Source organism: Cuculus canorus, chromosome 24, assembly GCF_017976375.1.
Source record: "Cuculus canorus isolate bCucCan1 chromosome 24, bCucCan1.pri, whole genome shotgun sequence".
NCBI classification, from domain to species: domain Eukaryota; kingdom Metazoa; phylum Chordata; class Aves; order Cuculiformes; family Cuculidae; genus Cuculus; species Cuculus canorus.
This window is the reverse complement of record NC_071424.1, coordinates 7,346,334-7,370,644: the sequence shown is the minus strand read 5'-3', so window position 1 is coordinate 7,370,644 and position 24,311 is coordinate 7,346,334. Positions and strand designations below refer to the sequence as shown.

The 24,311-nt window shown below is 48.8% G+C and overlaps 1 protein-coding gene across 3 annotated transcripts in view; it reads left to right on the top strand.

Annotated features, from left to right (window-relative positions):
• The window catches only part of LGR6 (leucine rich repeat containing G protein-coupled receptor 6), a 156,966-nt gene that overhangs the window by 34,092 nt on the left and 98,563 nt on the right, over nucleotides 1-24,311 (top strand). For all 3 annotated transcript variants that reach the window (XM_054087774.1, XM_054087773.1, XM_009560608.2), the window contains exon 2: nucleotides 21,010-21,081. In XM_054087774.1, coding sequence (XP_053943749.1) covers nucleotides 21,010-21,081 — 72 coding nt within the window. The remainder of the gene's footprint in view (nucleotides 1-21,009; nucleotides 21,082-24,311) is intronic.

The window sequence follows — 24,311 nt, the reverse complement described above, 5'->3', positions numbered from 1 at the left end:
GGACACAGGACTCCAGGTGAGGTCTCATGAGAGCAGGGCAGAGGGGGAGAATCCCCATGCTTCTTTGGATGCAGCCCAGGACTCAGTCGGTTTCTGGGCTGCAAGCGCACATTGTTGGCTGATGTCGAGCTTCTCATCAGTGAGCACCATAAGTCCTTCTTCTCAAGGCTGCTCCCAATCACATCTTCCTCCAGCCTGTATTGAAACTACAGATTGCCCTAAATCAGGTGTAGGACCTTGCACTTGACCTTGTTGAATCTCATGAGGTTCACACAGCCCCACTTCTCCAACTTGTCCAGGTCCCTCTGGATGACACCCTGTCCTTCTGGCATGGCAGTTGCACCACGTATCTCAGTGTCATCTGCAAAATTGCTGAGGTTGCACTTGATCTCACGTGTCACTTGTCACACCGCGATTCCTCCTATATAACTTCTGTGCGGTGGGCACTATTCCACATGTTCTTCTTGGAGTTATGAGTTACCTGTAGCAGCCGGTGCCAAGTAACTGTGTTCAAGATGTTCCTCTTCCCTCCTTCTGTGCTTTTCTGCTTATTTGAGATGTATAAAGCTGCTAAATGATGGGAATAACCTTCTAAAATATCTTTGCAACCACATCCATGCATGGGTGGGGACTGCACCTCCCACCAGCCTGCACAGTAGCTTGTGCCCTTCCCAGTTTCTGCTGTCGTCTCAGTTCTAAGACAGTTGTGAGGAATGTCCCGTGATGGCACAGCTTGGTTTCCAATGTAGGGACTGCAGCTGCAAGCGGGGACCAGAGCAGACACAAGGCTGAAGTTCTCCGACAGAGATAAGGTTTCAAAAATATCCGCTGACAGCTGGCAGTCCGTGTCTCTGCCTTCCTCTGGGCATGACACTGGTTTCCGTGCAAGAAGCTTAGTCACTGCTTAGGGACCATGATGCTTGGATGGCCTGATTCTGGTGCCAGATCTCCATCTCCAGCCCAAGGTTCACTTCAAGCACTGCGCAGCGTAGAGATGCTCCTGTTGCAATGAGCAGTGTCTGGTGGGGGATGCCCACCTCTGCACCCCTCTTCTGCTGGGGAACTGACAAACGGAGAGGTTGTGGGCACATTCCCAGCCCCGCTTCGCAAAATAAATCCATGAAAGGCAGCCTGACCCAACCCTGCCAACTGCCAGAAGCATTGTGGGGATCACACAGAGGATCCTGCAGGACAGCTGACCTTTGGTTTGTGGCAGTGAGGAGCTCTTCAAGATAATAAATCGGCACAGCTATCTTGGTAGAGGATTTCTGCACAGCACTGTGGAATCTACTAACAAGAGCAAGGTCTCCCTTCCTCTGCTGGCCATCATCTGTCATTCCCCACAATAGTCTGGATTAGCACATCACTTTGTGGCTATGATGGTGGTTTCAGATTCACCCCACAATGTTCAACAGATTGGTGGGGTCATGGGACTTGTGCCAGCTCTAAAGCATGGTGTTGAAGAAGACCTGCTCTCTCTCTGTGCCTCAGTCTGTGGGGCACTTAAATATTACTGATCCCAAAATTGAGTCAAAAATGCAGGGAACAAATGACAGAATCACTGATTTCCTTCAGAAACATTTTGCATGACTGAACTGCACAAAACGAATGCGAGATCAAACTGCAGTTGGACAGGAGTGCTAGACCAGTGTGGGCTATGGGGGATGCTTCTTGCCTCACTGTCATCCAGAGATGCCTCCTTCCACCCCACAGGAAGAAAAAGAACCACAGGGACCTGGAACAAAGCAGGCCGCAGCTCTGAAGATGGTTTGTGCAGGATCAGGCTGCCAGCAACCATTCCAACCATGATAAGGTGTCTGCCCATACCCCAGGAAGCGTGGCCACATCCTGAGTGGGTAGGCAGTTAAAACCCAAAGTATTCCCTAGATTACCCACACAAATGCCTCAGCCTTTTTGTTTTAAGATTAACTCCACTCAACAAGGTAGAGGAGTCACCTGAGGCTGAGCCTGCAGCCTTTCTGCGTCTCCACATAACTCCATCCAGCTCCTACCTGTTTCCCCTTTCTCTTCTACCCTGCTGGGCTACAGGTGAGCCCCCTATAGCCCAGGCTGTCCAAAAAGTGTCTGCTAACATCACTTGCTAAGCTATTTACCTGTCCTGGGAGAAACAGAAAAAAGGGTATCATGGTACTGCAGCGGGGCTGCGAAGGACAAGAGGTGCAGCCAACGGGCTGCCAAAACCATGGAGCAGAGGAGAGACTGCTGTAAAGCTGGGAGACAAATCAGGAAAGCACACTGTCCTGACATCAGTGGATGCAACTGCCTCCTAGTCCTGTGTCCAGCCACCAGCTCTTGCACACAGAGACACCCTTCAGGGCACACTGCAGAGGAAGTGCCCTACCGCATTACCTGTCTCAAGCTCTGCAGCAGCTGCTTTTCCCCTCCCCTGCGTCCGACTCTGAAAGCCCTTGCTTTCTGGTGGTCATCAGAGAAGATCAGGTGGAGCTGCAGTGGTAGGAAGAGGTGCTGGTCAGACATCAGCCAGATGAGATGCCTTCCAGCACCAGGACTGCAAATAATCCTGATTGCTTCTCACTTGGTTACCCTTAATCTTCTCATAACTTGCACAATTCCGGTCTCTGTCTCTTGTTTTCTCAGAACTTGCACTTTATTTTAAGGAAATCCTCCTTTTTCATTAAGGCATCTTTCGCCTGCTTTCAGTAATTTTGTCTAGCAAGACTGGGGTTGGGAGTCTGGCCATAACATGGCTTGAGAGAGAAAGGACTGCAGATGGAGGGACTAAAGCAGCTTCAGGTGATTTAGGTGCAGCTCCTGGTTCTTCCAGACTAAGGAAAATGCCTCAGGAAGCAGACGCTACTGCAGCTGCTTCTCGTTTCTTGCACTGATGTTGTACAGGTTACAGTAGGCAAATAAGTTGAGCATGGACTGGATTCATATTCAATCCCCCAGAATCTTGGTCTTTCCCAGGAGTAGCAGTGCTGTGAGCAGTCCAAAGCTGCTCGTAGCTGGGTCCAGCAAGTCGGACAAGAGCGTCAAGCAGCAAGGCTGGAGAGGGCATCTTCTTTGACATCCACTGACCTCTAATCAAGTAGGGAACATGCAGGCTTCATGCCCTTCTCAGGACCATCCAGACTGATGGCAATACCATAGAGACATTGTTCTCCAGCAGCCTGGAGCTCAGTAGCACAGGATATTTTCTTTCTGATGCAGAGCAGTGGCTGGCGGTGCAGAGGGGAACCAGGAGGTGCTCACCGTGCTGATCTACCAGCACTCAGGGGCTGTTTGCCACTCTGCTCCCAGAAGACTAGGCAGCTTGACCTCGTGGGAAGAAAGCTTGAGGATGCATGAAGACGATTTGGATAATGCAGTAGGCAATCCCCTTCCAAGCCAGCGGTACCCCTGTCTCTAGTTCTTGCCAGCACAACCCTGACCAGCATCCAGCCTGAATGACACCTGCACCAGGCAGGCAGGCCTGGATGCCTCTGCAAGACAGACACCCAGGCATCTGAGCAGCCTCCTGGAGATCTCCCCACCCAGCCCTCCTTGGCCCTTTCCTTGGGTTATTCTTCCGGATGTTACTCAAGCCCACTGATTGTTCTCCCCTTTGTGCCAGGGCAGACAGACGGGCTCCCCAGACAATAGACAGGCTTCACCAGCGACTGGGAAAGAGAGGTGGAAGATTTACTGCCATGAGGTAATTGGTTGGAGGAATTTGAACTTCCATTGCTTCAGGAACTGCCTCCATTGTCCCGTCTTGTCAGCAAAGTCGAGGTAGGGAGGGTCGCCAGGGCGGTGTGTTTGCAACAAAGCAAGATTCACCTTCTGCCAGCTCCATTCACAAACCCGAGCCAGAACCTGAATCCTTGGGCTGCGACTGTTTTCTGCCTCTGGGTGCAACTTGCCCCACCTGCTTTGACACTTCTTTTGCCAGATTTCTCAACCGTGTCTGGTTGGTGACCCCTTCTATTCAGAGCATAAAAATGTCCCAACCCTTTTTCATTCACCCCAACAGTAAGAATATAAACATCTCCCTGATGGCTGCGATAGTGCATTAGAACATGGACAGGCAGCATCACACGCCAGATCATACAAGAGCGTGGGTGCATGGCAAAGCCAGTGGAAAGTCAGTGCAAAAGGTGAGGTTTTGTGGGCTGAGTAGGGGTGAGAAAGTATCCATTTTCTGCTGGAAGAAAGGCTTTCGCAACTTGCAACTGTCCGCATGGCGTTTTTGCAATCCCTTCTTGATGTGGGTGTAGCAGGCATGGATAAGGAAACGCTGCACTAGCTATGCTGGCACATCATCATCCTTTTTCCTGTGAAAAATCATTTTTTGGGAATCCACCACAACTTCAGGCTGCCACGTTGCTTAGGGACTTGACTGCTCCAGGCCAGCACTACATCTGTAGTGAATGGTTGGTTTAACCCAATATGGGTCCATTGGTTGCAGTTGCACAACTTTGTTACATCCTCTCTTAATGGCTGAGGTTGCTGAGGTTTCCAGCTCTCGGAGGTTATATCTTTGGACATGCTTGGAACATTGTCTGAGCAAGCTGGCTAGAATCGTAGAAGCATAGAATCATTAGTTTGGAAAAGACCTTTGAGATCATCAAGCACAACCATACCAGTCCACTATTAAATCATATCCCTAAGCACTTCACCCACCCATCTGTTCAACCCCTCCAGGGATGGTGACTCCACCACCTCCCTGAGCAGCCTCTGCCACTGCCTGAGAACCCTTCGGTGAAGCAATTTTTCCTAATGTCCGATCTAATCTTCCCCTGACACAGCTTAAGGCCAACAAGAAACTTAAGTACCACCTGTTTGGGGGGCCTTTAACAGACTCCTTGCACAGATGTTGCCTACAGGCTCTCAGAGGGATACAGACAGGTCAACTGTCTGTATCCACCAACTGATGTCCACCCATGGACATCGCTTCTCACACCCCTGCCCAGAGACAGCGTGAGAGCATCAGGGTGGGGAACACGCTGGGGACATCCATAACCCCAACATTAGTCTGAGCACCTCAAAAGCTCTGGTGCCTGAGTGGTGGGGCAAGGCAAACAGCCAGAGTCATGTCCTAGGGAGTTTTCCAGTAGTGTCCTATCTCCTATTTCCACATGTGACATCAGTCTCATGGTTTTCTGCCCTAGTACCAGCAGGAAGACCTGTGCTTCTGCTTTTGTAAAACCCTAATAGAGGACTATTTTAATTTTGATTTATGTTTTCTGAACCATCTCAAATTCTTTTCTCACTTTTTCTGACTCCAGAGCCTGTTCTGCTTCCCTGAGTAAGGTGCTATTTCCTCTCTCACCCTGTCCAAATCCATCCTCCTACGCACAAAAAGTCTCATAAGGTGGCAGAACCTGCAACGCTGGCCTGGACACCAGCAGAGGCTCATTCATACCCATAGCCCTGGCATCTCAGCCTTGTCTAATGAGGCCCAAGGTAGAGATTCAACTTCCAGAGCCAAGTGGTCAAGTCAGCTGCCTCCACACGGTGAGGACAGGGCTGGGGTTGAGCCAGACAGCTTTGCGTGCTCCCCTGCCTCACACGCAGGGTGGCCAGCGCCAGGCTGCAAGAGTGTTAGCGCTGGCCATCGCCTTGTGTGAGCTGACGCTGTCGGCTTGAGGAAGGTGTTTCTTCCAGCACACGCAGATATTCGGGTACAAGATGTTGAAGAGGCTGGCTATCTCCAGTCATTGTCAGTACCATGTCTCCAGCAGCACCAAGCGCTACTGACCTCTCCAGAAATAGAAAAGGGCAATTTTGTCCACTTTCCCAGCTGAGAGAGTTAATAGTTGGCCATGCCACAAGGCAGAATAGTTTAAACTATTTTGAGAACAGGTTGAATACAACAAAAAACTAAACTTCTGTTCCATAAAAGCACCTGCCAAGCCCAACTCTAAATCATCTGCAGTGCCAGACCATCCCAAGCTAGCCCTGCTCTGGAGTGAATTATTGCCTTCCATTCCTGCTTTGCGCATTAAATGTATTCAGCCTTGTCATGACGTGATTGTTCCTTCTCTTACTTGTTTTGGCACAAAGTACACCACCTCCAACACCAGGGAGCTGGAAAGCAAACCCTGGACACTGTCTCATTGCTAAGCAGGCGTTAGGTTGTGACATGATTTTCTCCTCTCAAGGCAGCCCCTCTGCTGATGTCGCATTATTGCTGTTTGAAATTCCAGGGCCTCAGTTAAGTTCCCATGGAAATCTCAACCTCTATCTCAATGATGGCTTCTCACAGTCATGAGTAAAGTAGTGCCACAAGCCAGACTTAAAAAAGCAAAGAGCAACCCTTAAGGGATGTTCTGCTGCTGCACCACGGCAATGGACAACTTGGCTCTGGGGTCAGGGCAGGCAGTCAGGAGCATCCTGTATCCTTGTGGTATCTCCCCACTGGCAAACAAGTCCTCACAGCATATCAGGACACCTGAATCCATGATAAAGTGCACAGGTATAGGGCTGTTATTCCCCCACAACTCTTCCCTGCAGCTCTCATGTCCCTCTGTCATTCTGCTCAGTGGAAGAACTTGCTGACCTATCTGCTGGGTCCAAAGCATATGAAAGGCAAGAGAGACAACTCAGAGGTCTCTTTGCCAGCTCTAGGCTGAACACAACCATAGCTCTTTGATTCACCAATGTCTTTTGTGGTTCGGTTCCACACACAAGGGCTTTAAGTGCAGTCTGAGATATCTCTGTGGCTTGTAGCTGGATTAAGAGATTTTTAACCCATTTTAAATCCAAGCCAGGCAATATTAGGTAGAAATGTTTTGCTGTGAGGGTGGGGAGGCCCTGGCCCAGGTTGCCCAGAGCAGTGGTGGCTGCCCCATCCCTGGAGGTGTTCAAGGCCAGGTTGGATGGGGCTTGGAGCCCCTGATCCAGTGGGAGGTGTCCCTGCCCATGGCAGGGGGTGGGACTGGATGGGCTTTGTGGTCCCTTCCAAACCAAACCCTTCTGTGACTGTATGATTCTATGAATGTGAGAGCTGTATGCTTGTCGGAGGGGTTGATGCCCACATAGTATGAGTCACATGGGCCCCAGTCCCATAGTATGAGTCACATGTTTATCTTGAAAATCGAGATTGCTTGGAAAGGTAGAATACTGGCACTAAACCAGCCCTATGGTATCAGGGCTTGGAGCTGCTGCTCTCCAGGGGAGAGCCCAAGCCTGAGTTCACAGAGTGTCTCCGAAAGCAGCACTTGTAGGAGCAGGGCAATGATGTCTGAGGAGAAACTTTACCTCACAGTGCACTACAAGCCAAATGGGAGCATTCAGAGCAGCCCACCTTCTGGTGTCTGTTGGCCAGCAGTACAACACAGCTGACACCAGAGCTGGCTGGAGTAGTGTCAGAGACGCCAGAACTGAGCCTTCCACCCATTCCAGGCATGAGAACACAGCCTTGGCTCTTTTGGTTGTTTATAACACTGAATTGTCTTCGCTGATTGGCTGTGGTGCCTGGAGTGTTTAGAAAATGCCATTTAAACACAGGATTCTGCACCAGAAAGTCCTTCCAAACCAAATGTGGGAAGGGCCGGTGCTTGAGTATCTGTGGGGAGTGTTTCCCAAGGCAGAGCGCTGCCTCTCCTGGTCCCTCCAGCCAGCTCCCAAGCTCCGAGCCGCAGTTCAGCGATCAAGGGGCCATGCTCATCACTGCTGGGTCTTGTCTACAAGGATACACGGGTGTTCCACAGTGTAAATACGGTCACAAACGTTCTCCACGGCTTGTTACAAGTTCATGCATGTGCTTCACCTGTGCTGTCCTTGCAGCCCTATGGAGAATTTGTAGTGGTCCATACCCCCCTACTCTGCACCTCCTGCTCTGCTCCACCCCAAGCTGAGCACTGCGTGCAGTTTTGGGCAGGATAAAAAGGATCTAAAGCTACTGGAGAGTGTCCAGAGGAAGCACAAAGTTGGTGAAGGGTTTAGAGAAGAAGTCAGATGAGGAGCAGCTGAAGTTTGGTCTGTTCAGCCTAGAGAAGAGAGACTGAGGGGGGACTTCATCACCCTCTGCAGCTTCCTCACAAGGGGAGGGGCAGGAGCTGAGCTCTTCTCTCTGGTGACCAATGGTGGAACCCAAGGGAAGATGCAGGAAGATGTGCCAGGGAAGGGTCAGGTGGGACATCAGGAGAAGGTTCTTCCCGCAGAGGGTGGTGGAGCACTGGAGTGGCTCCAGGGGCTGCAGTCACAGCACCAAGCCTGACAGTATTGCAGAAACATTTGGCCAATGCCCTCAGCCCCAGGGTGTGCATGTTGGGTTTGTCCTGTGCAGGGATAGGAGTTGGACTCAATGGTCTTTGTGGGACCTTCCCAACTCAGGACATTCTATACCTTTCCAGGATCTAAGCTGCAATCCTGACAACCCCACAGCAAAGCCCTTATGAGGGTAATGGGGATCTGCACAGGTGGAAGTAGCACTTAAAGCAAAACAAGGTGCATGAGGGCTTTGGGGAGAGCTGAGTCTAGAAAGCAGCTTGGCAGCACTCAACAAACCAAGCAGCCATTGGGGTAAACACGGTGCTGGGCAGAGGGGGAATTCAGGGCTGGCTGCAGCACGATAGTGAGGATGCTGGTGTAGGGCACGGTACTGCATACGACCAAGATGGAGGTGGGGCTTCTTCTCTCTTCTTGACCACACTCTGCTAACTGGAGAGCCTCTGTTCCCATCACAACCTTCCCTAGATAAATCCCACCTAAGACCTTAATTCTTGAAGATGTGCATGCTTCATCTTCACAGAGCTTTCTAACAAGTATTAGATAAGCGACCTTGTGTGTGTGGTCAAGGATGTGGGTATAGAACCATCAGCTTGTATTTGGCGCATTAAGACCTCATTATCCTCTGACCAAAGATCTTTTATCACCTCTGGATAAGTGAAATCAGTTATCACTGGAGCTAACAGACTGCTCCAAGGAATTACAAGCAGGAAGACAAAGGCTTCTGATGGAATTTTCTCCTGTTATTTCCTGCCAGCAAACCTCTTGTGCTCTACCAAAAACTTTAAAGTGTGTGTCCAGAAGTACCAAATCAGGTACAAGCCTCCATACCCTGGTAACTGGATGCCTGTTCTTTGAGGGAATGACACGCAGCTGCAAGACTGACTTCAACTTTTGGCAAGTCCAAGAGGTCACACGCAGACAAAGGAAGCCCATGTAAAATTCTCTGAATGCCAAGCTCTGATCCTTCTGCCAGCTCCTAGTTTGTGCATTGACCTCTCCCAGACACTTGAGCCACTTCTCCATCCTAGCACATGAGTTTCCAGACCAGGACATGCACAGTCTTGGAGATAACAGAGGTGTCTTCAAAGCAGTGTGCCAGGGCAATATGGAAACTGGGCATCTTTCCGTCAGGGGGAGATGGGGAATGGCTGTCCAAGCAATGTCTCCTGTGTCTTCAATGATCTCAAAGATCTTTTCCAACCAAGAGATTATATGATTCTAAACACAGCCCAGCGTCAAAAACAGGGTTCTCATGGGGCTGTAGACCTTTTCCACCTTGCAGGGTCCCATGCTGGTAGCTTGCTCATGAGCGGCAGAAGAATCCATTAACAATATGCAGGGAAAACAGGTTTTTCTCTGAGAAACAGTTTTCTAGAGCCAAAACTGCTCTTCATCAACTGCAAAATTTTGCAAGCAACACACAGATGCGGTCAAAATTTTTGAATGAAGACATATTGAAGAGGTTTGAACCTGTAGTGAAAGGTTTTGTTTCAGTTTGGGTTTTGTTTTACTTCTAACTTTTCCAAATTCAGCCTCAGGTTAATATATGCAGAGAATGCCTGTCATTTAAGATTACTTTGTCATGGCTTGGCTTTTATGTGCATGAAATGTTTTGAGGTCAGGGTAAAGTATTTCAATCAGCCTCTCTGACATTTTTTACTTAAAAAAAAAAAAAAAAAGAATCGGAATTTGTCTCTTGTAAAATATTTCCAAATTTTGCCTGGTTCTTCCAGGTCAGTAGTGCGCGTCCTCCAACCCTCTCGTTCATGAGTGACTGCTTCATTCTCTAACCTCAGGACTTTGGGATCGAATTCTGCCCCATACTTGAGCTGGTGTAACCCCCTGAGATAGGGAAGACACAGCTTGGTCCAATGCTTCAGTAGTGCCTTGACCTGGTTCTTACCCATCTCCGCAGCAGGCTGCTTCTTCCCCCAGCTCAGGTAGGAGTCGCACACTGTGACCGTACACCCTGAGAGATCCAGCTAGAGGACTCACAGGAATAACTGTGTCCTGTCCTGCCAGATCCCCGTAACAGGAAAGAACCCAGCATGTTTGCATGCACTTCTGGTCAGTCACAGGCTATCAACTCCCTGCCCACCAGCCTCAGGCTCCGCTGTCTCCTTTCAGTGGGTCTGAAAGGAAGTGGAGCAGATTTGGAGAAGATGGGCATTGGCTGTCAGGGGTTTCTGAACAACGCTGGAGGGTGAGAGGTTGGCGGTGGTGGAGGATGCGGGCAATGAAGAGAAACAGGACAGAGGCGGCTACTCTGGGCCAAATGTGCGAGGGTCTCTTACATTCACAACTGTGGGCACCTTAGAAAGAGCCCAGCAGGGCTTTCAGCTCTCAGGCAGAGGTGGAATTCAGTATTCAGATAGGGTGTTTGCCCAATTCATATACTGCCTCCCCTTAGACTTCCAGCTGGTAGTATTCCAGGATATTTGCAATCAAACACACTTTGCGCAAACCTTATGCAGGCAAATGGAGGATGAGTATGGCAGTGGTGGCATCTGTCCTTGGGCACAGTGTGAAGCATGGCTATGGCATGTGTGTTAAAGTCACACAGCTTCAGCCCAGCCTGTTCCTCAAAGGAGAACCAGAGCTCACAACAAGTTCTCTGACTCAAGCACACGTGCTGAGCTGAGCCCAAAGGGCATGGTATGAAAAACCCTTAATCTACCATGCCCATCACAGTCTTCAGGTAAAGAACATTCTGGGTCTAACCAGAACCCACTGAACGTGTGTGCAGGGTAAACAGAGCAATGAAATGGGACCACTTTGATCTTCAGTGAAGACTGTAGGAAACTGTGCAGGAACTTATGTTCTGCAGCAGAAAGAACGTGGAAAAGCATTATCTCCAGTCTTGATGGACCTCTGCACCTCAGCTCCTAGGAATCAGTGGTTTAGGCGACTTGAGACACATGTGGCATTAGACAATGACCCCGAATAGTCACAGATAGATAGATAGATCCTCCATTGATTTGTCTTGTATCTTTTTCTTGTGTCTAAAGAGTTTCTTTACCAGTAAAATTTGTAGCTAAAAAGTACTTCTTCCTGCTGCATCAAACCAGCATCACCTTCTCTGTCACACCTCTCCTCAACATCTCTTTGCTAAATAAGGGAATCCTGGCATCTTTGCCTCTGTACTGACCTGGTTCCTTAGACCCTGTTTCCTCTCCTATGATCTCTCTGCTCCTTCAAGTGTCTGCTTTTTTCAATAGACCCCAACAAGTCATGCTTTCCAGGTGGATCATTTAGTCTTCCAGGAATATCTCTGTAGCAATTCACTTGTGTTCCACCATCTGGGCTCAAACAAGGGTTTAACCACTGTGTTCCCACTTTTCCCACGTTAACTGCGCGTGTGGCACAAGGGGCCTAGAAAGTCCTTTTTGCACCTGAAGAAAACCAGTCCTGTGCACACTGCCCACCAGTGTAACCTGCCCCCAGAGGCAATCCTGGAGGTGAGGGCAGGAGCCTGGAGCATGCAGAGCAGACTGTAACTTGCAAGTTAGTTACCTTCTCAGGCACTGCAGGTTGTGAAACAGCTCCAGTTTGCTGGTGAGTACCTCTGCCATGGAGCTTCTGGCTCCCTAGAACAGCCTTGTGACTTACAACCATCCTTGGCTTGCCTTTACCCACTTTCTATGCTTCTGTGTTGCTCTTCTGGGGGACGCAGCACCGTGTCATCCAGCTCTCAGGAGAGTGTGGCCAATGTCCCAGAGCAGAGCAGGGTCAGAGTTTCTCAACACAACATCTGTGTTCATAAATATCCTGTCTTAATCAAAGCAGAAGATGCCAACTTGAAAGCACAGTATTTCCATAACTCAGTTGATTACAAGGATGTTTGTGTGGGGAATGTGATGGATGCACCAATTGCATTTGTTTGCTGCTTATTGCTCGTTATCTCTTTCAAAAGGCTTTGGCTGGTGAGCAAAGAGGAAGATGAACCTGAGTTTTCCTTTCCCTGGTAGCTGCTCTGGGTATTAAGAGAATCCCTGCTCTGGCGGGGTGAGAGGTTTCACTTTCCATAAGAGTCACTAGGTCTGTTGCTAAAGAGCCCAGGGAGCAGGGAGCCAGAGCCCGGGAGAGGCCTGGAGAAGGGCAGGGAACAAATCCACACTCAGGACACAAGGGAAAGTGAGGCTCTTTCTAGTGGAGATCAGGACATTGCTGGGCTGTAGCTCCAAAGAACACAGTGGCAAAAAGGACATATCCTTGCAGTCTTACTTTTCTTGCTTAAAAGAAAATGTTCCCTGCTCTCATTCATGGCCCAATATTTCTTTTTAGTTTAGAGATTCCTCTGGGTTTGATGTGTTACTGAGAAAAAAGCTCATGTTGACCCAGCTCTGACACTGGGCAACTCAAGAATCCCATCATGTGAGGCAAAAACATAAAAAGAGTTCTAAAGAGGCTATGAAATCATGCCTGGACACTTCCAGGACAGAAAGTATTTTCCTCTTCAAAAGATGTTGGGTTTAGAATGTCCTTTCTGAGATTATTTTTTTAATGTCAAAACTAGAGTGAAAGAAAAAAACCAACCACATTTTTTATTTTGGTTAACCCAAACATTTCTTTCTGGGCTTCTGTTTCACAGGACTCACCAAAAATGCAAACTTCTGCAATGAAATCAGAAATGGAAAATATGGTTCTTGCCCCGAATCCAACACAAAGCAGCCGGGAGCACCGACTGCTCTGGCCAGGCGGTGAAAGCAAAGGTGCTGGGAGGAGACTCCATCGGCCACTCCTTAGCTTTGGTGTATGAGACTCCCCTGCTCCAGTTGGATCAGTTCTGTGCTAATGTGCACTGGAAGCACCACGGCACTTGTACACCTGTAGGCCAGGAGATGTCAATGCCCATCATGCTCATAAGAGCTATACCCAGCAAGACAAGCCCTCTTCTCCCTGCCTTGTGGTGATGCAAGTGCCTTTCCCTCTTATTGCCGTGCAGGCTTCTCTCTGGAACCAGGACAGTTGCAGCCAGGAGATGGAGCCCACGACAAAAATCTCTAGGACTACACTTAGCAAGATTCAAATTTCGCCTTTTGGGGAAACTGCCCTCATGTTCTGTTTCGTTTCAGCCCTGTCCCATGACATAGTGCCTTCTGGAGGCAGCTCCTTGCTGCTTCTCAGCTGTGTCTCCTCCATGCGGCTGCAGCCTATTCTGCCATGTGATCTGCCTTTCTCCCTACCCCTGGCTGTGTACCTCACACCTTCCTTTCTCTCCTGCTGTGTAGGGAGAGTCTCCTCTCTTTGGAGTCTCCTTCCCTGGAGGGGTTCAAAACCCACGTAGCCATTGCACGTGGGGACATGGTTTAGTGAGCACAGTTGAGTTGGGCTGATGGTTGGACTTAATGAGCTAAGAAGTCTTTTCCAACCTCAATGATTCTATGATTCCATGAGAGCCCTTCTCCTGGCAGACCCTGTGGGGATGAGACGGTGTTTGCTGACATCCTTAACCTGGCTTCTAAAAGTTATTTTTTCTTGTGCTCACGTCGATGCTTTGCAGGGGCACAAAGGCACTGCATCCTCTGCTCAGTCCCTTTCTGCTCTCATGCGTGGAGGGCTCATAGCACCGTGCAGAGCCAGGGCAGCTGCTGGAGGAGATGGAAGTGGAGTAGCTAAAACAGCAGAAGAGTTGTGCTTGCCGTAGGTCAATGCTATTTGCTGCACAGACCAGACTTCAGAAGACCTGCTGGTGCAGGGATGAGCTCAGTCCTTGGCAAACTGGCCTTGGCTGCATCTTTATTATTGAAACATTGTGGAGATCTCGGATTGGGCTTATACATGGGGGATGATCTAAGATGATTGATCTGTTTTCAAACATGGAGATGTGGGAGTAGAAACACGTTCCGCTCTTGCCTATTGCAGTGATATGGGATTGAAGCAGCGCTGGTGCCTCCAGATATGGTGCAATGCAAATGAGCTCTTACTGCTTTGATCTCTTTATCTTCCCTTTCTCCCTTTCTTTAGGGAGACTACCTTTAGATTGCAACCTGCAGGCTTTTAGGAAAAATTTCAACTGGCTTTGTGGCTCCAAGTACCATCCTCTCCTCAGCCCCAGCTTTACCTGGAGCAATTCAGGCATTTTGTGGTGACCTTGGAGATTTCAAGATAAAGAGAAAAAGAGATAACAAGAACCTTTATGAATCACTCTAGAATAATCTGAAGAATTTCTAAAACCATCATAAATTGCCTTTGGGCTTCTTTTCTAAAGGTGCGTTTTTCACTGGATGCTGATGAGAGTGGCCAGCAGATAGGTGGATACTTTGCTCATCTCCTAGTGATTTCAGAGAGACAAGAGTTTCTTGCTTTGCAAGAACAGGTCTAGTGTTAGACCTGTCCAGGATAAGGATGGGAAATTTGGTCTGGTTTATACAAGCTCCCCTAGAAATCAGACTGGTGGGCTGGGAACCTTAATGCTGTAATTGTGCAATTAAATAATCAAGAGGATACCAAGTCATTAGCTTCTCCCCACAGCCAGAAAACTGTATGAGTGTAAGTACGTTAAGGTCTTCTGTACAGTCCATGTGTTCAGCACCAACAAGGAGAGGAGCAAGGTTGAGTCTGTGCTGGGAAGAGAACGTGTTGACATCCTGAACACCTTGAAAAAATGTAAAGATTTCATATCGCGGATCAGTTCAGGGCTTAAAAAGATAATCACCATCTGGGATTCTTAGTATGTTCCTGTAGCCTCAAAACCAGAGGACAGCATTTGTATACATTCTTTGGGACAACCTTCCCCCTTTACAATAGTGGAGCACAGGTCCATCTCTCTACATGCTGAAAATCCTGTCCAGTGGCTTGGACAACATCTGTCACCTCTTCCAGCTGTGGCATGGGATTTCACTGATTTAGGAAAAAAAGAACAGATCCCCACAGAGTACCCCACTGCTGAGTTCCTCAAGGTCTGTGCCTTGAACCAAACCATGAATTTACAGAAACCTTGTTGATCGAAAATGGCAGCTACTGCCCCCTGCTCTCGTGGCAGGAGGACATAGGCTTCTTATCACGCTGAGTGACAGGGAGAGCTCCGTGGAGACCACCCTGGAGACTGAAGCAAGATTTTCCACCCCTTTGAAGCACAGAGGCTGAGGAATGTCTTCTCCCAGTCATAGGTAGGAGCTGCTCTTTCTGTAGGAAATGACCCAGCCCTGTGATGGCTTCCAGGAGAGTACCCTCTCTCTGCCAGTCAAGTGCACTTTGCAGATCTTGAGCCAGATGCACATCTGGCTGTGAAGGCTATGTTCTTGGCTGCGGCCAAGACCATGTCACTGGATTTTTCACCTTCAAACCTTTCTGACTGAGCAGCTACAATCTCATTGTGTTACTCCAGTGTGGCTTTAACCTGTTTTACTTCAGGTCTGTTGACTGCTTGTGGTACTAGAAGATGTCTCTGGAAAAAGACTTTGTTTATAGTCTGGGAAAAGGTAAATCAGGAGCTTTGGAGGTGACAAACAGGGTTCATTGCTTCCCAGTTTGTGTGAGGGTTTTAGGCACCTTGAGTGTGTGTGAGACACATCAAGGTGCAGTTGGACTCCATGATCTCAAAGGTATTTTCCGACCACGCAATTCTATGACTCAATGAATTTTGCTGTCCCTGGAGGTACATCCTGGTAGTATTGCTCAGGCATATCTTGGGCAAGTATTGCAGGTTGCCCTTCATGCAGACCCTTTTGGCCTAAAACCGTGTACTTCTACAAGGTCCTGCAGGTGCCATCACCAGAGCTGGACAGAGTCTGCTGGGACTGTGCTCCCTGCAGGGACATCCATGACTCCACATCTCAGAGCACCAGCATCACAGCCTGCATCCCACCTCTCTGAGACATCACACCAAACATAAATTCTTTTGATCTTTAAAGCTCATATCATCTCTGAGCTAAAACACTGTGGTAACCATCTCCTAGCACCGTTAAAGAGCGTGGCAGACTCTGGCGTACCCAAAGTGTGGTGTGTGTCACATAATTTTTCGGTAAGGAAGAGCAGCTAATCTGTGAACAATCAAAGGTTGCTCATGAAAGAAGGCGACATCAAAGCAAATAATTTAAGGAACCCCTCGAGGGCCAGAGTAAGGTCTGAGGCTGAATCACATGAGCTCAGTTTCCATGAACTGTGTCTCAGTTTTCCTGCAGGTACAAGTTAGAAATGCTTATGATAAATGTTTAGAATTAGATGGGGAAAGGGGGGATGTTAAATCACACTAATTATAGCCATGATGGCTTTGGTGTGGTGCCATTGGGAAGCATAGGTAATTTTAACACCTAATTCAAAAGGCCTTAAAAGACGTTGCTTCATAGGTAAATGGGGGTGATATCAGAACAGTTTGAGTTCCGGGAGTGTGGAGTTCACTTTACTGTCAGCATTTCAGGCCACAGCCTGGCAAAATTCTACAAAGAAAAATTTCCTGCTTTTGTTTGATAGCAGAGAGGACAGAGAGGACAGTCACTGGGGAAAGAGGAGCTCAGGAGATTGGGGACAGGAGAAGGATGGCTTGTTCTGGCTCGCTTGTGCCGTGTGGTCTTAGGCAAGAATCTGGACAGTTCCACTGCTGGTCCTACATCGCAAGCCCAGGTGAAGCTGTAGCACTCCTTTTCCTCTCCTACCTTTCTGACTGCTTTTGGAGTTTAAGTGATTTTGGGATCTGAATTATGTTCTTTGTGCATTTCTATAATGCTAGAATACCTAGAATCATTGAGGTTGGAAAAGACCTCTAAGCAAATCCACTCCAACCAAGAGCCCAACCCCACTGTGCCTGCTAAACCATGTCCTAAAGTGCCATGGCCGTACGGTTTTTGAACCCCTCCAGGGATAGAGACTCTCCCACTGCCCTGGACAGCCTCTGCCAGGGCTTCATCACTCTGTCAGTAAAGAAATTTTCCTAATATCCAATCTGAAGCCTTCCTGGCTCAACTTGAGGCCTTTTCCTCTCGTCCTATCACTTGTTACTTGGGAGAAGAGCCCAGCACCCACCTCACCACAGCCTCCATTCTGGGCCTGCAGAGAGCGATGAGGTCTCCCCTCAGCCTCCTCTTCTCCTGATTAAACAGCCAATTTCCCTCAGCTGTTCCTCATAACACTTGCTGTCCAGACTCTTCCACAGCTTCATTGCCCTCCCCTGAACACAGTCCAGCAGCTCAGTAACAATGGCTGCTATGGTACAATTCCCATCATTGTAGAGCTTTCTCCAGTACAAATGACAATAGCCATGATGTGAGCAACCAAACACTCGTTTAACTCCGCTGGATGCCAATCAGTCAAAAGAGAGAGCTATTTTGGAGAGTCAAAGTCATTGACAGATCTGAAAAAGGTCAGAGGAGTCTCTAACCCATTTAGTTCATCAATCCCTAATACTTCTGCCAGATCTTGCTGAAAAAAAATTCACAAGTTTCAAGTACCATCAGTTCCTTTTACAAGTAACTAAAGGTGGCTACCTGAAGCAACCACCTTGAAACACTTGAGGAGATAAATAATTTTCCGGATTACCCTGGCGGGAAGCGTTTCCACTCTTGCATGCACTGGGGATGTACATAACACAAGAAGCCTTACTAAGAGGAAAAACACAAGCTCAGGAAAACACAGCAACAAGTCAACAACATCTTTACATGAGTAATAACTTAAATATTTACCCCTACAATGCTTCAGGCAAGAATTCTGTGCCTCAGCTCTCACACAAGCATGGACAGCCTGTGGAGAAACATTTTGTACTTTTGTGGCTACCAAAATCCCTATGCCCAGAACTGTCCTCAGGAAGTTCATTTCCAGCCCTTGTAGGATCTCATTCTTCCTTCAAAACATGCCCTCTGTGCTGTCCTCAGACCATAGCCAGCCCCAAAACTCCATCACCCCAAGCCAGGTGTGATGTCCGCTGCTCTAGAGAAGCTGGCATGGGCACCCCGTAGGATATCACACGGGAGAATTAATGGTAAAAACAGTCCTAAAGCTGAGTTGTTGGCACCAGATTTGCTTTGGTGTTCGTTAGCCAGCAGGCCACCACCAGGGTTTGCTCTATGGGCCTCCTCTTTTCAGCACGGAGTGCAGATGTTTTGCACTCGAGTCCTGCAGGACAGCAAGCCACCAGATCATGCGAACACCCAAACCCAGTGAGTTCTAAACAAAATGACCCAAAATGTTTCCCAATGCAATAGCCTCGGAATTCAGGTCTGGATGTTTTCTTCACTGCCCCAAGGGATGGTGGGATGGAGTCCCTTTCATCAGACCTGTGCATGGCCACAACCACAGGGGTGCAAGAGAGTGCTGGAGGGATGCAGGGCATTTAAAGGAAGGTCATGAAAGGTGGAGTTGGAAGGCAGTCAGAGTCATGGGGTAATGGTATTCGTCCTCTGACATACAGAAGACTTCTTCAGACACCAGTGTATGTTTTTCCTCTTCAGGTTTAAGGGGGAGAAAAGAAGGGGCCAAAATATCTTTGGCGTCCCCATTACCACCAGACACATACTGATGTGCTGCCAGATATGACTGATGTTGAGGGTCTGCGCATCCCTGCAACCCCAGCTGGCCCTGGGGCATGGAACAGGCGGTTGTTCTTATCATGGAATTGTAGAATGGTTTGTGTTGGAAGGGACCTCAAAGCCCATCCAGTCCCACCCCCTGCCATGGGCAGGGACACCTCCCACTGGCTCAGGGGCTCCAAGCCCCATCCAACCTGGCCTTGAACGCCTCCAGGGATGGGGCAGCCACCACTGCTCTGGGCAACCTGGGCCAGGGCCCCGCCACCCTCACAGCAAATATTTCTTCCTAAGATCTCATCCCAATCTCCCCTCTTTCAGCTGAAAACTGTTCCCCCTCATCCTATCCCTGCAATCCCCGACCAAGAGCCCCTCCCCAGCTTTCCTGGAGCCCCGTTCAGCACTGGAACCTGCTCCAAGGTATCCACCATGTCTAGGAAAGGTTTGGGCTCTCAAAGTGCTGTTCAGTGAGGTTTGAAAAGTGTTTCCTGCAGCGAGCAAGGAGTATTCCCTGTACTGCCAGCAGAAGGCAACTTAAGGAATTTCAAGGAGATCTTGGATGTTTCAGATCTAAGTTTTTTTTCATTGTCTTTAATTTTACCTTATTTTTTGTTATTTTTGCATTGTTTCACAACATGTCAAAACATCATATTGTTTCATTACAACATAAACAAGAGGCTCTTTGATGTAGGAAAAAAAAGATGTTTTAGTGGGTGCTAAGCAGCAACTGCCCTTAGGGATTAAAAAATAAAAATAGGAGCAGCACAAAATAATATTTTAACCCTTCTGTTGTATCACAGGATCATCCAAATATTGAACGCAACACTGCACACAGAACAACACGGACAGTAACTTTAGTTTTACATTCATTGTAAAAACAGAACTTTGAATTCTCTTTGGAGGATTTTTCCGCCATTGCTTTGGAGAGGAGAAAGTTACGAAGGAAAAAAAAAAGCTTTGCCAGAAGATTCTTCTAAATGGGCTCATTAAACTGCACAGCTTTGTTGTGGGACACAGCTCCAGAGAAACTGTAAGGGTTGGCTTTGGCCCCTCTTTAGGTGTAGCCTGCCTTCAGCAATGCCACATATCTGGTCAGAAAGTGGGGATTTATTTTGTGGAAAATGGTGTAAAATGAAGAACACTATATCTCCAAACTTTTTAAGCCTCTTTATTATTAGAACTCACTGAAGAATACAAAGATATTTACATAATTTTATCAATAAACCAATTTTCCACTGAAGCCATTTCCTCCCCAGAGCCCAGTGCCAGTCTGTGATGCTCTACAGCATTTGATGTGTGACCTGCAGGCTCCTATCTGGAGCTGCAGGGTTTGGTGTGGGACGCGCGGGCTCACAGCCTGGATCAGCAAGACCATAGCTCCAATGACCTGCAACAACAGATCCCTGTTGTAAGGCTGGGTTTTGCTGAAGGTGAACTCATACCCTTTATACTTCAGCCCATGACCTCAGCACAAACCTCCTTCTTCCATGCGTTTGACGTCAGCAAGACAGATTCCCACTGATACTGGGGATAAGAGTAGCGTCACATCCTTCCTGAGGCTCACGAGTCCGTGATATTTATTAGAGGAAAGAATAAAGTATAGCGCCTTTATTTTCATGTTGCACCTCATTACTCTCACAGCACAAGAGAGAAACCTGTCTGTCTCTGTCATTTAGTCTCAGCAGTCTGCAGGAGCCGCGCAGTGTCCTGTCTGTACACAAGGATCAAAAATAGCCCCTTCTTTGTCAGATGAGTCTAGGAGGGCCATGGAGATGATCTGAGGGCTGGAGCACCTCGTGTACAAGGACAGGCTGAGGGAGCTGGGGTTGTTCAGCCTGGAGAAGAGAAGGCTGTGGGGAGACCTTAGAGCAGCTTCCAGTGCTGAAAGGGGCTCCAGGAAAACTGGGGAGAGGCTCTGGATCAGGGAGTGCAGGGAGGGGACAAGGCGAATGGTTTTCAGCTGCAAGAGGGAAAAATGAGATGAGATCTTAGGAAGAAATGTTTTGCTGCGAGGGTGGGGAGGCCTTGGCCCAGGTTGCCCAGAGCAGTGGTGGCTGCCCCATCCCTGGAGGCGTTCAAGGCCCGGTTGGATGGGGCTTCTAGACCCTGATCCAGAGGGAGGTGTCCCTGCCCATGACAGCGGGTGGGACTGGGTGAGATTTGAGTTCCCTTCCAACTCAACCCATCCCATGATTCTATGATTTTATGCTGAATTGCAGTTTGCAGGGGATTTTCTCACTGCAGTGCTTCCCCTCTCAGCAGAGAGGTGACACAGAGCCTGGCACTGGGGTTTATTCTGTGTAAACCACAGCGAGACTGATCCAAGACTTCTGCCTGTCTTTCCCACTAGAGATTTGAGCATGAACAACATCAGCCGGCTGCAGCCCCGCGCTCTCCGCCACCTGCGCTTCCTGGAGGAGCTGTAAGTATGGAGTGGTCATGTTGGGCCAAGCACGGTCGGGGGTGGGATGGGACAGTGCAGAGTGCCTGTGGCTACAGTAGCAACCCCCAGCATTGCACTGGGGCCACAGGCTGGGATGGAAGGAGTCTGCATGCTGGGAGAGGGTTTATTTGCTGCTGTAGCTGTAGGATTTGAGGACATTACTTTTAGGCTGAGATGGTGCGCGTGCCAGAAGGCACAATAAAAGAGGATCAAATCCATTATGCAAAAAACAGCACTGTACCCTCAAGCAGAGCAATCACACAGAATCATAGAATCATTAGGCTGGAAAAGACCTCCTGGATCATCAAGTCCTAGCATTCCTATCAACCATTAAACCATGCCCCTGAATATCTCACCCATCTGTCTTTTAAATACCTCTGGGGGTGGTGACTCCACACACACCCCCACCCCACCCCGGGCAGCCCGTTCCAGTGCCTGATGACCCTTTCCATGAAAAATTTTTTCCTGATATCCAGCCTGAACCTTCCCTGGTGCAGCTTCAGGCCATTCTCCCTTGTCCTGTCCCCTGTCACTTGGGAGAAGAGCCCAGCTCCCTCCTCTCCACAATCTCCTTTCAGGTAGTTGTAGAGAGTAATAAGGTGTCCCCTGAGCCTCCTCTTCTCCAGGCTAAACAACCCCAGGTCCCTCAGCCGCTTCTCATAAGACTTGTTCTCCAGACCCTTCCACAGGTTCGTTGCTCTTCTCTGGACATGCTCCAGAGCCTCAAAATCCTTCTTGGAGCGAGGGGCCCAGAACTGAACACAGTATTCGAGGTGTGGTCTCACCAGTGCCAAGTCCAGGGGCAGAATAACCTCCCTGGACCTGCTCGTCACACCATTTCTGATACAAACCAAGATGCCATTGGCCTTCTTGGCCACCTGGGCACACTGCTGGCTCATGTTCAATCGACTGTCAACCACTACCCCCAGGTCCTTCTCCTCTAGGCAGCTCTCCAGCCCCTCTTCCCCCAGTCTGTGGCACTGCATAAGGTCGTTGTGCCCCAAGTGCAGGACCCGGCATTTGGCCTTGTTGAACCTCATGCCATTGGTCTCAGCCCAGCAGTCCAGCCTGTTCAGATCCCTTTGGAGCAGATGGACACTTCCACTCAGCTTAGTGTCGTCCCCAAACTTACTTAGGGTGCATTCGATCCCCTCATCCAGGTCATTGATAAAGACATTGAACAGAGCTGGACCCAGTACCGAGCCCTGAGGAACTCCACTTGTAACTGGCCTCCAGCTGGAGTTAACTCCATTGACCACCACTCTCTGGGCCCGGCCATCCAACCAGTTTTTCACCCAGGAGAGTGTGCTCCCGTCCAGGCCAGAGGCTGACAGTTTCTGAAGCAGAATGCTGTGAGAAACTGTGTCAAAGGCTTTACTGAAGTCCAAGAAGACTACAGCCACAGCCTTTCTCTTATCCAGCAGTCGAGTCACTTTGTGAAGGTGATCAGGTTAGTTTGGCAAGACCTGCCTTTCATGAACCCGTGTTGACTGGGCATGATCACCCAGTTCTCTTGCATGTGCTTCATGACAGCACTCAAGATCACCTGTTCCATGACTTTCCCCGGCACTGAGGTCAGACTGACAGGCCTGTAGTTTCCTGGGTCCTCCCTCCGACCCTTCTTGTAGATGGGTATAACATCAGCCGGTCTTCAGTCAAGTGGAACTTTCCCAGTCAGCCAGGACTGCTGGAAGATGATGGAAAGGGGTTTGGCAAGCACATCTACCAGCTCCCTCAATACTCCTGGGTGGATCCCATCCGGCCCTATGGACTTGTGAGTGTCTAATTGGGGAACTCCATTCACCTTCTGTGGACAATGTACTCATCACATACTCCTGCAGTCCAGAGACACCTTAGCTCCCATGAACTTTGCGGCTGGCAATGCAGTTGGGCAACTGAAGTCCAAAGACTTTGCCCAAGAGGCTGTAGTGTCTTGCCATGCACCAGTGCTTACCGCGGGCTGAGCTGGCACACAGCCACAGCCGCGATCGCAGTCCCTGGCGATCAGCAAATGGCTGTTTGTCAGTGAAGGAGCGGCCCCACTTCTGAAAGTGTGAGAATTAGCCACCAGCATTAGAAACCACTGGAATGGAATCCCTAGAGACTCCAAAAGGCTTTGTCGGGGAGTGTGGGGAGAGGATGAGCAGGAGTGGTTTTCAGCTGAAAGAGGGGAGATTGAGGTGAGATCTTAGGAAGAAATATTTGCTGTGAGTGTGGGGAGGTCCTGGCCCAGGTTGTCCAGAGCAGTGGTGGCTGCCCCATCCCTGGAAGTGTTCAAGGCCAGGTTGGATGGGGCTTTTAGCCCCCTGATCCAGTGGGAGGTGTCCCTGCCCATGGCAGGGGGTGGGGCTGGATGGGCTTTGAGGTCCCTTCCACACTAAACCATTCACTGATTCTGTGATCTGTCTTGAAATGTGGACACCCAAAGCACTCAGTGGTGGTAGCACAGCTTCTCCATACACAGAGACCTTACTCTGTTGTATACAATTCACGGTTGTCTTGCTGCAAGCAATCATGTCCTGGTTACATCTCAAGTACAAACAGAACAGTCTCAACCAGCAATGAATGTATTCATGGGCTCCAAAAGAGCCAGATTGACACAGCCAAAAATAATTCTGAATGAAATGGATGAGGAGGAAAAATTTAAAGAGGAAAATCTGAAAAATAATTGGAAGTTGTTAGAGCACATTTTACTAAAGGTTCAAAATGCCATGAGCCCTCAGTTGGGAAGCGAAAGTATTTTGACTAGGCAAAAACATCCCATTTAGGAGAAGAATTGGAAGCTGCAGCATTAGATGTCCGTGCATACCCAAGTACATGCTGCAATTCTACTGTAATCCTATTTATGGAAATCAAGAAATGTATATGAAATTAGAGAGAGAGAGAGAGAGTGTGTGTGTGTGTGTGTGTGTGTGTGTGTGTGTGTGTGTCCATCATCGACCAGGAATACAACCTCCCTGGCACCTCCCCTGCTCTTTTCTGCATCTTCAATAGAAGTTTGTTCAAGTCTCACAGTTCAAATCTTTGCAGATTTCATCTCCCCTGATTATGTTCCCTTGGCTCTACTGGGGCACCAGGTAGCACAAGACCAAACCTTTGTTATCTCCTCTCATGGAAGAACTGCCCATCCTGGGATACGTTGAGTCAGTCAAGATGGGAAAATCTGGCTGAGGAACGAGGAACCATCCAGGTATCTCATGTTATCGCCT